The 15,247-nt window shown below is 36.0% G+C and overlaps 1 protein-coding gene and 1 pseudogene across 1 annotated transcript; one reads left to right on the forward strand and one right to left on the reverse strand.

Moving 5' to 3' along the window:
* The first annotated feature begins 742 nt into the window (after window positions 1–742).
* Window positions 743–4,073, forward strand: LOC143569384 (putative F-box protein At3g16210). The gene is made up of 2 exons (XM_077055315.1): window positions 743–1,401; window positions 4,028–4,073. Exons 1-2 carry the CDS (start codon window positions 743–745, stop codon window positions 4,071–4,073), a joined length of 705 nt encoding a protein of 234 aa, XP_076911430.1.
* A 250-nt stretch (window positions 4,074–4,323) lies between these two features.
* LOC143569385 (putative pectinesterase 15 pseudogene) lies at window positions 4,324–5,064 on the reverse strand (annotated as a pseudogene).
* Between the last annotated feature and the right edge of the window lie 10,183 nt (window positions 5,065–15,247).

Raw genomic sequence — 15,247 nt, forward strand, 5'->3', positions numbered from 1 at the left:
TAAGTTGGGATTATTATCGACCAATAACAGAAAGTTGGGATTATTAAATCCAATTTTCCTTATAAAAATTGTGACGATTTTATAAAGAATGAAAATTGTAAATAAATAATCTCAACTTTTGTGTGTTGGCCGATAATAATCCTAATTTTAAAAATCACTCACAACGGTCCCAACTTTCAACTCTTTTTATCTTAATGGAGCTCCGTTAAAAAACACTTAACGCCGTTAAGTTTTTTTCTGAGTTTCAAATGGAAGAACGATACGATTCGATTGATGTAAAACTTATCTCGAAACGATTATTCAAATGACTTGATTTTTGTTAATTGGAATTTCTAACACCCAAATTGAAACATAGTTTCGTCTCTTGGATTACCTCACGCTTACCTTTTTTTTATTTTTTTTTACCAAAGCCGCGCTTAATGATTTCTGTTTCGTATAAATATTCTTCCTAAATTTAAAATAGAGTTCCAAACATTTTATTTATTTCTTTTGTTATTGTAAATAAATATATTTGTAAAATTAGTATCAACTGTGCATAAAATATTAATTTGATGAACAATAATAATCAAAATCCTGACCAACTAATAGAATCATAGAATCTTCTTTTTTAATATATATTTTAAATTAGAAGTCGTTAATGAAGGAAGATATCATAAGAGATAAACCTTAGAATTAGAATAAGATTATATATAGATGCTCCTGCTTCCAATTGCATCTCATCTCTTTGAAACCTTATAATTCAATGGCGAGCATACCTCAAGACATTGTCTTTGACATCTTTGTCCGGTTGCCTACAAAGCCCTTGGCGCGGGCCAGATGCTTATCAAAGCATTGGAACCGTTTGATTTTGGATTACTTTATGAAGTTGAGATCACGCCGAATGATGCTTCTACCCTTCCAGTCTCTTCTAGCCATACACAACACCGTACCGAGTGATGGCACTGTTCATTTGATTTCGACATCAAGGCTTCCTTGTCCTAATTTTAACAACCTAGTAAGTGTAGATTGTGTCAAAATTATTGGAACATTCAACGGGATAGTCGTTTTATTTTGTAAAAGTATCATCTTGTTCAATCCATTAACCGGAGCATTCAAGATTGTTCCTGATCCGCCTTTGGACTCGTCCGTTAGAGTTGACACTTACGGATTATGTTATGGTGCAACTCTAGACGATTTAAAGACTGTTAAACTAAGATTTAGGGCCAATTATTCATATCAAGTTTATTGTGATGTCTTTAGCCTTAAAAAAGGTTTATGGAGCACAAAATCTATCAAGTTGGAAGGGTGGTACAGGGCTCGTCCTTTGTACAATGGTACGTTTGCAAATGGATATTTGTATTGGATTGCATTACAACCGGATGGGATGTGTTTTACACTCGCTCTGGATGTTACCATTACCAGGTAATGTTGACCTGAGAGATTGTTTGTGCACATTAAAGATTCATATGAGGCGTACAATGTGAACTGGGGGAATCTTGGCAACCGGCTGGGACTAGAAGCCGTGGAATATGTGGAGAGTTTGATCTCACCATCTCATCTATTTTCAACTTGGTAGTTGATATCATGTTTTTGATAATTAGGTGGTTTTATTCAATGAATTGAATGTGGATGGTATTTTAATTTACTATCTTCTTTTAGTTATAGTTTTTTAACATATCTTTCGATTAATTTATCTATGTTTATTTACTTTTTTAATATAAATATATTGTACTAAAGAGACAAGCTTCCAATGTAACCTAATAGAGCTTGTATGCGTTAAGCATGCACACACTTGCAACATTGGTATATATAAAGGGTAGTCTGTTGGCTCAAGTAAGACCGGACTGGACCGAACCATACCCTTTGAACAGTCCTACCTTTTGGTTATAGTTTGTAGTCACTAATTATTTAGTGTAATAATTGAAATCCTATCTAATAATAAAATGATTCCTCTTCATATGTAGGGGTTCAATGTTTCCATGAGCTTCTTTGTAGCAAACTCTGATTCAATACATTGTCAAGAATTTTTAAAACGAATCAACTGACATTGGGTTATAAAGCACACTAGCAAAACGGCGTGTTAGTTTTGTGAAATCTTTGACATGTCAATTTGAAAAGTGACTCACCACTAGTCCGTGTCGATTTTTTCATGAATCACTACTTGACCATGTCAATTTGTACATGAATATGATACAAGTATACAACTCCAACGTATTTAAAGATTGTCATATTAAAACCAGATGACCTTATAATTATGATCATTTTATTATTGTGACATATTTCGTATTAAAACAATAGTCTTTGATGACGACAACAATGATGATGAGTTGATCCAACAGTTGGTAAATCTTATTTGAATCGGTTGGTTGGAGAAGAAGAAGCAAGGCAGAAAATACTCAAACTTAAAAGGTCTATTATTTCACCAATTAAGAATTTTCTCTAAATTTCAAGATTTATGTGTAGATTTGTAATTTTATAATTTTGACAAAACTTGTCAAATTTAGAAAATCTCTATAAAAATGACTCTTTAAGGTTGTGCAACGGTTCGGAACCGTAAAACCAAACCAGAATAGGAACCTAACCGGAACCAAAAATGATTAAAAAAATAGAACCGGAACCGGAACTTATTAAACCGATTCGGTTCCAGAACCAGTAATGTCGGTTCTCGCTAATTGGTTCTGTGCCAGAACCGATTCAGTCGTCTATTTATCAAATGGGTTGTGCAAACTCTGTAAATTGCAAAAACAAGTTTATATAATTGTATGTCGTCTTTCACGATAAAATTAATTTAGATTACAACATTGAGCATCCATTATGATTTTGAGTAAAACCTAATTGTTGAAGTTAAAAAAATCATTAGTGGCGATAGATCGATTAAAGGAAGATCATAGTATTATATATTATATTACATTGAAAGCTTGAATCAAAATTGATCTTGGCTGCTAGGTATTGAAGCAAAGAAAGAATATTTGAATTAAAGAATGATTGAATGGATGCTGGCTAATAAGTTACTCTATAAAAAATAGGAATTGGTAAATTTATTTAAAAAATTTTTAATATTCCGGTTCTTCGGTTCCACGTCTAGAACCGCCGGTTTTACCGGGAACCGTTCAATGCAAATACTAAGAACCGAGAATCGTAAGGTAACACGCGTTAGCGGTTCTGACACACCAGTTCGGTTCCGGTTCCTCAGTTCTGACAGTTCCGAACTATTTTTTCTCGCCCTGCTTGCGGTGCGCACATATAATGTATATATGTGTGAATCCTCGGGTGGGCAAAATTGAAATTGCACTAATTTTGACATTATTTTACTAATCTCGTGAAAATAACGTTAAAAGTGGGGGAAGGTTAATCAATCATCATGTGGTGGCGTTGATAGCCGAAAGACAAGGGTACATGCACCAATCGGCCGGTGTCCCAATGGTTGAGTGTTATCTGCCTTATGTCCAAGGCTTGATGCAAAACCACTATCGAGCCGGGGGTCTCACCAGAAGCAGCCTCTCTATTCCTACGGGGTAGAGGTAAGGCTGTCTACATCTTACCCTCTTCAGACCCTACCATAGCTTAGCTATCGGTGGGATTTACTGAGTACGATGATGATGATCTATTGTGCTTCACTGCCGATAGAGTTTTGTAGGCATTCTATCAAGAATATGGGCTAAATTTTAGATAATAATTAATTTATTATGTTAAGATGCAAAGTTAGAAACTCATGCATTATTACATTACACCGATTGATTTAAGAAAATATCAAATAATTAGTAATGAAGATTTAGTAATTATAAAACAATATTTTAAAATAAGATATGAGTGAAAGTACATATATTTAAAAGGTGAAATAAGTGAAGCATATTATTTATGTAAGCGTGTGATTATTAGCATGAGTTGTGTGACTATTTATATATGTGAAATTATGTTAATCAAGGTTGCGTAACTTATTAACACTTCATTCACATTTTTGCAAGACCAAGTGTGAGTTCATGTCTACATAATTTTGTATATTAGTGTGACAATTTATTCTACTGTTTTTACATTTTCACTGTTTCAGTTACGGAACGTTGTATCCAAACAAGTTGGCTCTACCGAGCAGGTGATTTACAACACTTGAGTGCTTAATTACAATAATATAAAACTGACGTGTCTACTATGTGAAAAACGAAACCATTCCCATGATGAATATCGCTAATCATTAAACAATTTCGATCGTTCTTTATCGACCAAGCATAAATTCATCCAACACTTTTATGTTATATTATCAATTAAGAGAATACGGTAACAATGTATTAAAGTTCTATTCTATGACATATGACATAAATCAAATGTGTACTAAAATGCTCTTAGGTTTTATGGATGAAGCCAACTTTGTCCATCAATATAAGCGATTCCCATGTAAGGCGTTGCTTCTGCTACGGTTAAATTTTTCGCATACTTGACTGTCCAATTTGATCCGGGGCCCAAACACCCATGTTGTCCAAAGAATACTTTCCTGAAAAACATTCGAACGTTAGACGCAATATAAGTTAATAACAATGATTAACATATGATTATATATATCATTTGAATAGCCTTAACTGATCTCTTGAGGTGTTGTTCATGTCATTCCAGCCGTCAGGAGCGATAATAGCAGGCAAGAACATATTTATGAACACGGCAGTCGAATAGTCACCCCAAGCTCTCCCAAGCCAAATATTGCTCTTTCCTACAATGTTACACTTCACAAAAGAAAACCCGGTCTTTTCCTGCAATGAACCGCGTTTTTGGGCTGTTATTGCTCCATTGATCCCAGAACCGGTTGCTACGGATTTCAACGTACAATCCTAAAATAAAGTTTTAAGAAAAATAGTTTAAAAAAAATGTCTAATTTATTTTAGTAAAAGATAAATAAAGCGATTGATCGGTGAACGATTACCTCATAGAGTGATCTACCATTTCCAAATATAAAATCTATTGCTCCTTCAATGTAACAATTTTTGAAATAATGTCTTCCTGATTCATCAAGAAGAGTATCTTGATATCCATAAAATACACAACTATAAAAAGCGCTTGATCACCACTGATTCTAAATGCAACCGCCTTGTTGTCCATCTTTATGTGAAATTTGAGGAGGCGTCGTGTTCTTTATTATTCCCTTCCCATCACAACACAAGCTTATCAATAATCTAAAGCAAAAAATAAAAATAAAAAAAAAGATGCAGGGTATATTTGGCAATGAGCTTTTAGGAGCTTTAAGCTTTTTAAAAAAAAAGCTCATATTCAATTAAAAGCCTTGTTTGGTTGAAGGAGCTTGAAGCTTTTAGGTCATGAGAAAAAACTTAAAGCTTGAAGCTCCTCCTAATAGCGTTTAAAAAAAGCTACAAGCTTTTAGTATTTTAATTACTTAAATAACCTTCTAAAATAAGTAAATTTAATATTTTTTTTTGTTATGCCCATTTTGGTCGTTTTATACATTTTATTAAAAGCTCTAGCTACTCTGCCAAACATCTAAATATATCTAAAAAGCTACAGCTACCGGCTTCAAGCTATCAGCCACCAACTTCAAGCCATTAGCCATCAGCTTCCAGTTACAGCTACCAGCTAGTTTATCAGCCACCAGCTTCAAGCCATCAGCCACCAGCTTCCAGTTACAGCTACCGGCTAGTTTTGCCAAACATACCCACAATATAATTAGTTACCTTAAAGCTGATGTCGTGAGCGATAAATTTGGGCGCGAGTAGCTAGCTATAGTAAGTTCCATTAGAATTAGCCGTGGTGTCACCCCAAACAATGAATGTATTGGTATAACCTTGGCCTTGAATTATCAGGTTGGATTTAGTATTTGCCACCACTACTTTCTCCCTGCTAAAACAATAAAACAATTTTCGATTAATTAACTTTACACATTTAAGCACAAATTATGCACAAACATATTTTTTACTTGCCTATATGTGCCTGAATCAACTATGATAAGTGTCGGTTTTGATACATTATCAGGAACAACATCCACCGCCTTTTGAAAACTATTGAATTTGCCGCAACCCTTTTGATCGACGGTTAAAGTAAGTCCCACCCCATATTTTGCTACAAGTGGAGATTTCCACTTTGTTTCGTTGCATGCAAGAAACCTATAACGACGCGTGAGGGTTTGGTTTTCGAACTTCGTAATGTTTGAATCTTTTGTGTAGAAAGAAATAAAGATTGAAAGGAGAGCAACCACTGTTGGAATATCGTATGCCCGAGACACATAATTAGGTTAATGTGGCTAGGTGTGTTTGATCCAAGTCGGGTCATACCCAATAACGAGTTAGACACACACCAATTATGTATTTGTTAAGATAAGATCTATAAGACAAATACAGAACACGACACATTCAGAAAATCGGATTTCTGAATACTTTCTTGAAAGTGTTAAATAAATTAATTGGTTAATTTATTTATTCAAATAATTATTATTGGAATGATTATTTAACTATATGTTCTTTTGTAAAATGGTTTATAAAAGATGGGGTGTTTATATATTTTATAAAGTATAAAATAAAAAAAAATATATATATATATAATTTTGGGGCCGGTTTTGGGTGGGCCCCACACCCCATGATTTTGGTCAATATTTTGTCATGGATTTGGTATAGGTTGAGTATTGGTTACTTGACTAAAAGACCTAACACCATGTATGACATGATTGAATGATTTTATAAAGATCAAGATCAAGATACTTTCAAGTTACAAAAAACCACACAACTCTTTCTTTTCTTTCTTATTGTTTTCGGCCAAGATAAAAGGAAGAGGCTCGGGTCTCGGTTTTGGTGTTCAAGCTCCCTAACATAGCTCGGTGTGTGTTGGAGGCTCGGGGTATCTTCCGTTTGAGGATTTTCCTTTGAAAGTCTAGCATCAACATCATCATCTTCTTCAACAACAACTACACTCTTAAAAGGTTAAGAATGTAAGTGTTTATAGTTTTGATAGTTTAGTTTTTCCGTATCATTTGATCCTTGCTTCGGGTTTCTAATAAATAGATTATTGGTAATCTTATGACATGAATAAACTAGGTTGTTCATGAACATATCTTATATAAACTTGTAATATATACATATATAAACACATGGATACATATTTTTAGTTTGTAAATATCACGCTTCCGCCTTAATTGTGACTAGTTAAATGGTTAACTTAGTATAAAATATTCATAGAAACCCAACAAATGGCATCAAGAGCCGGGATACGGGAAACTAAGCTTCGGGTTTTCGGTTTTATATTTTTCCCCTTGAAAGATTTTATACAAAAAAAAACATGCATGATTTTTTGTATTTAATCTTGGTATTATTTTTGGCTTTGTTCAAAAAAAAATATATATATATAAAACCGAGTACATGGGCCGAAGCCCACTTCATTAGGTTAATGGGTTAACCGAGAAGAAAAAGGAGGGGAGAAAGTTAAATGGGCCGAAGCCCATTTTGTTAAATGGGCCGAAGCCCATGAGACTTTTATTGGGCCGAAGCCCATGTGTTTTGGACAAGTGGGCCGAAGCTCATAATCAAGTTATTGGGTCAAGCCCAAATGGGTTGGGCTAGGCCCGATAAGGTCAAGGGGTTTTGGAACGGGTTCCTAAGACATAACGGGTTATGTTTGTTAAAACTAGACCGAGCCGTAGACCAAATGGATGTTTGTTGTGATTGTTATTAATTATTCAAAGTTTCGGTTTGTAATAATTAATTAGGGGCAATTTTGTAATTATTTATTCATATGGGTATGTAATAAATAGTTTATTTGTAATATCTTTATTTTATAGAAAAAATGTATTAGGACATTTGTTATGTAAATTTAAAGAATATTGCAAAATTGGAAGTTTGGGCCTTATTGGGCCGGGTATGGTGATAATGGGTCTCACAAGCCCATTAAGGGGATTCAAGCCCAAAAGGACCTAAGCCCACCCATTGAGCCCAAATGGAAGCTTATGGAAGCTAAGGCCCAAGTTCAAGCCCAATGGATTACAACGGGGTTGAAGAAGATGCTTGACGCATTTGGATGCGGGATCAAGTGGGAGCTACAACATCCATGTGTCGTGTGTCCCTTAGGATCGGACCTAAGACACACACTTGTTTCGGCTAACAAGTGTGGTCTAACTTAGTGGCTCGTGTCTAGTATAATTATGTATGCTTGTTAATTGATTGTTTGATTGTGTGGTTGTTAGATATTAGGATATCAACTTCGTCACATAGAATTAATTAACAAAGCATAAAACGGGTTCTAGTAATTATCGGTAATTACGTGACACGTAGTTTAATAAAATGGATTTATTAACTAGCCGTCTCACGCCCATAATAAAATGGTTTTATTATAAATTAGAATTTTGAAAATGGTTTCAAAATAATCATGTTACTAAATGCATGTTAGAAAATGATTTAAAGTTTTACAACTAGAATTATTAAAACTAAAAATCCCTTTTAAAATTAAGGATAACAAGTTAAACACCATCCTTTCGTATAACGCTTAACATATTAGTAAGCTCTTAGTGGGAAAAAGGTCACCTAACCGCGTAGAGTAAATTAATATGTTGAGGTAATTTTAGCATATAAATGGGAAAAAGGTCACATAACCGTTTGTATGTTAATATTACAAGTTGATACAAGTAGGACGACTTAAATTAGAACCATGTGAAGAGGGTCACCCAAGCATGGGGTCTAATAGGTGTTGATGGGATAAACATGCCGACACGAAATATGATTTCGAACCGGTCCCATAAACTCTAGAAGTTGCAAAAGGGTTTGCAATTGTTATGAATAACTACCTTGATAAACCGACAATGGGAAAAAGGTCACCTAACCGGAGTCGGGTTTATCGTTGGATTCTAGATTTTAATTATTAATTATATTTGGTATATATAAAAGGGTATTAATAATTAAAAGGGTAAAACACTAAAATGAACTTAATTAAAATTCTGCAGATGGCCGCACACGTCGACGACAACATAATCCCTAACGTCCAAAATGTATCTCTCCGATCTATTCTCGCTAAAGACCGTCTTAACCACAATAACTTTTCGGATTGGTTCCGAAATTTAAGGATTGTTCTAAAACAAGAAAAATTATATCATGTTTTGGAAACACCTATCCCCAATGAACCGGAAGAGGGAAGTGAGGTCGAATATATGAATTGGGTCCAACACACGGAAGATTCCATTCAAGTGTCATGCCTCATGTTGGCGACTATGGTTCCCGAAATCCAAAAGGATTTCGAAAACCATAATGCGTACGACATGATTACTCAACTTAAGGAAATGTTCCTTAAGCAATCAAGAGTTGAAAGGTTCGAAACGGTTCGAGCCTTGCATGCATGTAGAATGGATGATAATCAACCAGTTTCAACTTATGTGCTTAAGATGAAAAGTTACATTGATCGCCTCGCCAAGCTCAATTGTCCCATCTCAAAAGAGTTAGCTACGGATTTGATCCTTAACTCTTTGTCGAAAAGGTTCGACACTTTCGTGTTAAATTATAACATGAACGGGTGGGACAAAAACATTGGAGAACTTCACTCAATGCTTAAAACAGCCGAGGCGAGCATGGGTAAAAGGGTTTTACCCATGTTTGCGATCAATGAAGGTAAATCCAAGAATCGATCTCAACCCAATCCTAAGGCTAAGGTAGCAAAAAGAAAGGGTCCTCCTATGCATCTTAAGGGTAAGGGCAAATCACCGGTTATGGCAAAGAAACAAAAGGTTGTGGAACCGAGGGGTCATAAGGATGATCCTTGTTTTGGTTGTGGGGAGACCGGACATTGGAAACGCAATTGCCCGGTCTACCTAAAAGAGCTAAGAGACAAGAGGAATGCGGGGCATGCCTCGGGTAATGTCTTTATGATTAATATTGAGCTAAATCTTATTTCTTCTAACACATGGGTATTGGATACCGGATGTGGAACTCATATTTGCAATTGGTTGCAGGGGTTCAAAAGGAATGAAGACTTAAAGAAGGGCGAAGTGAGTCTTTTCATGGGCAACGGTGCAAGGGTGCACGTGGTCGCTAGAGGAGACTTCACTTTATCGCTTCCAAGTGGTTTGGAAGTTGTTTTGAGAAATGTTTTGTATGCTCCTAGTTTGACTAGGAACATTATTTCTGTGCACCTTCTTAGACAATGTAACTTTGACTTTAAATTTGTAAAATCAGAAATGCATGTATCATCTAATGGTATCTTTTATTTTAAAGCTGTACCAAACAACGGTATTTATGAATTGGTTTATGACAATACCTCAAATAGCTCATTATATCAAACTTCCACTAAAAGACTCAAAAAGGATTTGAGTGATTCCTACATTTGGCATTGTCGTCTTGGACACATAAACAAGAATCGTGTAAATACTCTCCAAAAGAATGGTCTTTTGAAAACAAATGAGTTAGGTTCGTTTGATGAGTGTGAATCTTGTATTCAAGGCAAGATGACCAAAGAACCTTTTAAAGGTACAAATGAAAGGGCTAAGGACTTGTTAGGTATCATACATACGGATGTATGCGGACCTCTCAAGCCCACTTGTAGGAATAGTGAAAGGTACTTCATTACCTTTACCGACGATTTTAGTCGATATGGGTATGTGTATCTAATGAAACACAAACATGAAGCCTTTGAAATGTTCAAGGAATTTCAAAATGAAGTACAAAATCAGCTCGACCGAACAATCAAGGTACTCCGCTCCGATAGAGGAGGCGAATACCTAAGTGAAGCTTTTCAATGTCATCTTAGAGATTGTGGAATTATTTCACAGCTCACTCCTCCTGGAACTCCTCAACATAACGGAGTATCCGAGAGGAGGAATAGAACACTGTTGGACATGGTTCGATCAATGATGGCACGAAGCTCACTACCGCCATCATTTTGGGGATATGCGCTACTTACAGCGGCTCGTATTTTGAATATGGCCCCGACCAAAAAGGTGGATCGAATACCCTATGAAGTGTGGCATGGAAAGGTTCCATTCTTTTCATATTTAAGGGTATGGGGATGCATAGTTTATGTTAAACGTGACACCCCAAATAAGCTTGAGGCTCGATCCATCAGGTGTATCTTCATAGGATACCCAAAGGATGATATAGGATATATATTCTATGATCCTAGTGAACAAAAGGTGTTTGTTTCACGCAAAGGATACTTCTTAGAAACTAAGTTCCTTATGGAAGGACCTAGTGAAAAGAGAGTGGAACTTGAAGAGGTTCAAGAATCACTGGATGATACACAGTTGGTCGATACTAGTTTTCAACACGAGGATGTTGAAGGTGATCAAATGGTTGATCATACACACGTTGCTCGCAGATCTAGTAGGATTAGTCGACCTCCCAAGAAATATGGATTTCTCGTGGATGATTGCTACTTGGTCGATTCGGATGAACCGATCTCCTACAAAGATGCTATGTCACAACCTGATTGTGACAAGTGGCTTGAAGCCATGAGCGCCGAGATGCAATCCATGCACGATAACCAAGTTTGGGAATTGGTTGATCGTCCACTTAACTCCAAAATGGTTGGATGTAAGTGGGTCTTCAAGAAGAAGACCGATATGCATGGAAATTTAGATACTTACAAAGCACGACTTGTAGCAAAAGGTTTCACGCAAACTCAAGGGATTGATTATGATGAAACCTTTTCGCCGGTCGCGATGCTTAAGTCGATCAGGATATTATTTGCCATTGCAGCTCATTTTGATTATGAGATATGGCAAATGGATGTCAAGACCGCTTTTCTTAATGGATATCTTGAGGAAGATGTCCATATGGTTCAACCTGAAGGTTTTGTCGATCCATCTAATCCTGATAAAGTATGTAAGTTAAGGAAATCAATCTACGGGTTGAAACAAGCATCACGGATGTGGAATCATCGTTTTAATGAAGAAATCAAAGCGTTTGGTTTCGTCCAAAACGGTGATGAGGCGTGTGTGTATAAATGGGCTAGTGGGAGTATAGTCATGTTCCTTATTTTGTATGTCGATGATATACTTTTATTTGGAAATGATATACCAAGTATGGAAAACGTTAAAGCGTGGTTAAGTAGTCGTTTCTCAATTAAGGATCTTGGAGAAGCGACATATATCTTGGGAATAAAGGTCTATAGGGATAGACAAAGGAAATTGATCGGACTCAATCAAAGTGCATACATTGATAAAATCCTGAAAAGGTTCAGGATGGAAAACTCTAAGAAAGGTTTGGTACCTATTCCTAGAGGAACCGTGTTAAGCTCATCCCAAAGTCCTAGCTCTAAGGAAGAGTAGGATAGGATGAAGCATGTTCCTTATGCTTCGGCAATAGGATCTATTATGTATGCAATGATGTGTACTAGACCGGACGTCTCGTATGCTTTAAGCATAACGAGTAGATACCAGCACATCCCAGGTGACAGTCATTGGATGGCTGTCAAGAATATATTAAAATACCTTAGAAGGACTAAGGATATGTTTTTAATATATGGGTCTGGTGAGGAGGAACTCGTCGTAAAGGGTTACGTGGATGCGAGTTTCCAAACTGACCGAGATGATTCTCGGTCACAGTCGGGATATGTCTTCATTTTGAATGGAGGCGCTGTCTCTTGGAAGAGTTCGAAGCAGGATGTTGTCGCGTTATCCACTACAGAATCTGAGTACATCGCCGCTTCAATGGCAGCCCAAGAGGCTGCATGGATGAAAAAGTTCATCATGGATCTAGGGATTATCTCTACCATTCAGGAGCCCCTAGAGATATTCTGTGACAATGAGGGTGCTATTGCACAGATCAAGGAGCCTCGTGCTCATCAGAAAACGAGGCACATTGAGCGCAGATTCAACTACATAAGGGATGAAGTTGAAAAGAGAAAGATATGTATTCATAAAGTTCATACCGATCAAAATATTGCGGACCCACTCACGAAGCTCCTCGATAGGCCAAAGCATGAGGGTCATGTTTGTGCATTAGGACTTCGGTATTCTAGTGAGTGGATTTAATCTGAATTTAGTGTTTGTATAAGAACGAATGTAATGGGTATCTCATGAAAATTAATTATATTTTAATTTTTCAATGAGTTATGTTCTATATTTGCATGTTTAATCCATGAATGACTTATGTTGTTCTAAAAGTCCGTAGTCGATCATGCTTGTGGGAACAAGTATGAAGGAAAGACTATTATGAACCCGGATTGGTTGATATTCATGTGATGAATATAGGGCATAGGTTTGCCACCAAGGTTCATAGATATTTGTGGGATACAAATATTGGACATGATCCGCTCTCAAGGATCACTGCATGGAGTTAGTGCAACTGATCATAAGTAATCCTTGAGTAAAGGCGAGTATCATTGTGTCCTTTGACCTGAGATGCATATTGGATCTGGTTTTTCATCAAGTCTGATAACTTGACTCTCTTCTTTGTTATTTCGGTAACACGATGACGTGTAAGAAAGAGCTCAGATATCATATGAGATGTCAACGAGGATGTATGCAGTCAAGATGGGATTTGTTCCTCTTATGTGTTGAGAGTTTAGATGTCTAAGGCCTGTTAAGTTAAATCATTGAGAGAATGATCACTCTGTGTCTTTTCGATTTGACAGGACATCTAGTAACAAAGGGATGTAATGATAAGACTTACCTATATCATATCAAGTATGGACTTGAAGAGGATGATGTTATTGAATGGCACTTAGTCAAACACACTAGGGGTGGTGACCTGTTGTTAGGCGGTATTCACCATTAGCATTAACTTCCTATGAGTCTCGTGCAAGTGGGAGATTGTTGGAATATCGTATGCCCGAGACACATAATTAGGTTAATGTGGCTAGGTGTGTTTGATCCAAGTCGGGTCATACCCAATAACGAGTTAGACACACACCAATTATGTATTTGTTAAGATAAGATCTATAAGACAAATACAGAACACGACACATTCAGAAAATCGGATTTCTGAATACTTTCTTGAAAGTGTTAAATAAATTAATTGGTTAATTTATTTATTCAAATAATTATTATTGGAATGATTATTTAACTATATGTTCTTTTGTAAAATGGTTTATAAAAGATGGGGTGTTTATATATTTTATAAAGTATAAAATAAAAAAAAATATATATATATATAATTTTGGGGCCGGTTTTGGGTGGGCCCCACACCCCATGATTTTGGTCAATATTTTGTCATGGATTTGGTATAGGTTGAGTATTGGTTACTTGACTAAAAGACCTAACACCATGTATGACATGATTGAATGATTTTATAAAGATCAAGATCAAGATACTTTCAAGTTACAAAAAACCACACAACTCTTTCTTTTCTTTCTTATTGTTTTCGGCCAAGATAAAAGGAAGAGGCTCGGGTCTCGGTTTTGGTGTTCAAGCTCCCTAACATAGCTCGGTGTGTGTTGGAGGCTCGGGGTATCTTCCGTTTGAGGATTTTCCTTTGAAAGTCTAGCATCAACATCATCATCTTCTTCAACAACAACTACACTCTTAAAAGGTTAAGAATGTAAGTGTTTATAGTTTTGATAGTTTAGTTTTTCCGTATCATTTGATCCTTGCTTCGGGTTTCTAATAAATAGATTATTGGTAATCTTATGACATGAATAAACTAGGTTGTTCATGAACATATCTTATATAAACTTGTAATATATACATATATAAACACATGGATACATATGTTTAGTTTGTAAATATCACGCTTCCGCCTTAATTGTGACTAGTTAAATGGTTAACTTAGTATAAAATATTCATAGAAACCCAACAAATGGCATCAAGAGCCGGGATACGGGAAACTAAGCTTCGGGTTTTCGGTTTTATATTTTTCCCCTTGAAAGATTTTATACAAAAAAAAACATGCATGATTTTTTGTATTTAATCTTGGTATTATTTTTGGCTTTGTTCAAAAAAAAATATATATATATAAAACCGAGTACATGGGCCGAAGCCCACTTCATTAGGTTAATGGGTTAACCGAGAAGAAAAAGGAGGGGAGAAAGTTAAATGGGCCGAAGCCCATGAGACTTTTATTGGGCCGAAGCCCATGTGTTTTGGACAAGTGGGCCGAAGCTCATAATCAAGTTATTGGGTCAAGCCCAAATGGGTTGGGCTAGGCCCGATAAGGTCAAGGGGTTTTGGAACGGGTTCCTAAGACATAACGGGTTATGTTTGTTAAAACTAGAACGAGCCGTAGACCAAATGGATGTTTGTTGTGATTGTTATTAATTATTCAAAGTTTCGGTTTGTAATAATTAATTAGGGGCAATTTTGTAATTATTTATTCATATGGGTATGTAATAAATAGTTTATTTGTAATATCTTTATTTTATAGAA

The sequence above is a fragment of the Bidens hawaiensis genome, unplaced genomic scaffold, assembly GCF_021521415.1.
Source record: "Bidens hawaiensis isolate Kalapana, Puna unplaced genomic scaffold, B.hawaiensis_p1.1 tig00024462_1, whole genome shotgun sequence".
NCBI classification, from domain to species: domain Eukaryota; kingdom Viridiplantae; phylum Streptophyta; class Magnoliopsida; order Asterales; family Asteraceae; genus Bidens; species Bidens hawaiensis.

Excerpts from the sequence above, each read along its gene's own strand:
- LOC143569384 (XM_077055315.1), top strand. The coding sequence starts at position 743 with ATGGCGAGCATACCTCAAGACATTGTCTTTGACATCTTTGTCCGGTTG. Across the intron at positions 1,402-4,027 it reads CTGGATGTTACCATTACCAG|TTACGGAACGTTGTATCCAA; the intron begins GTAATGTTGACC and ends TCACTGTTTCAG.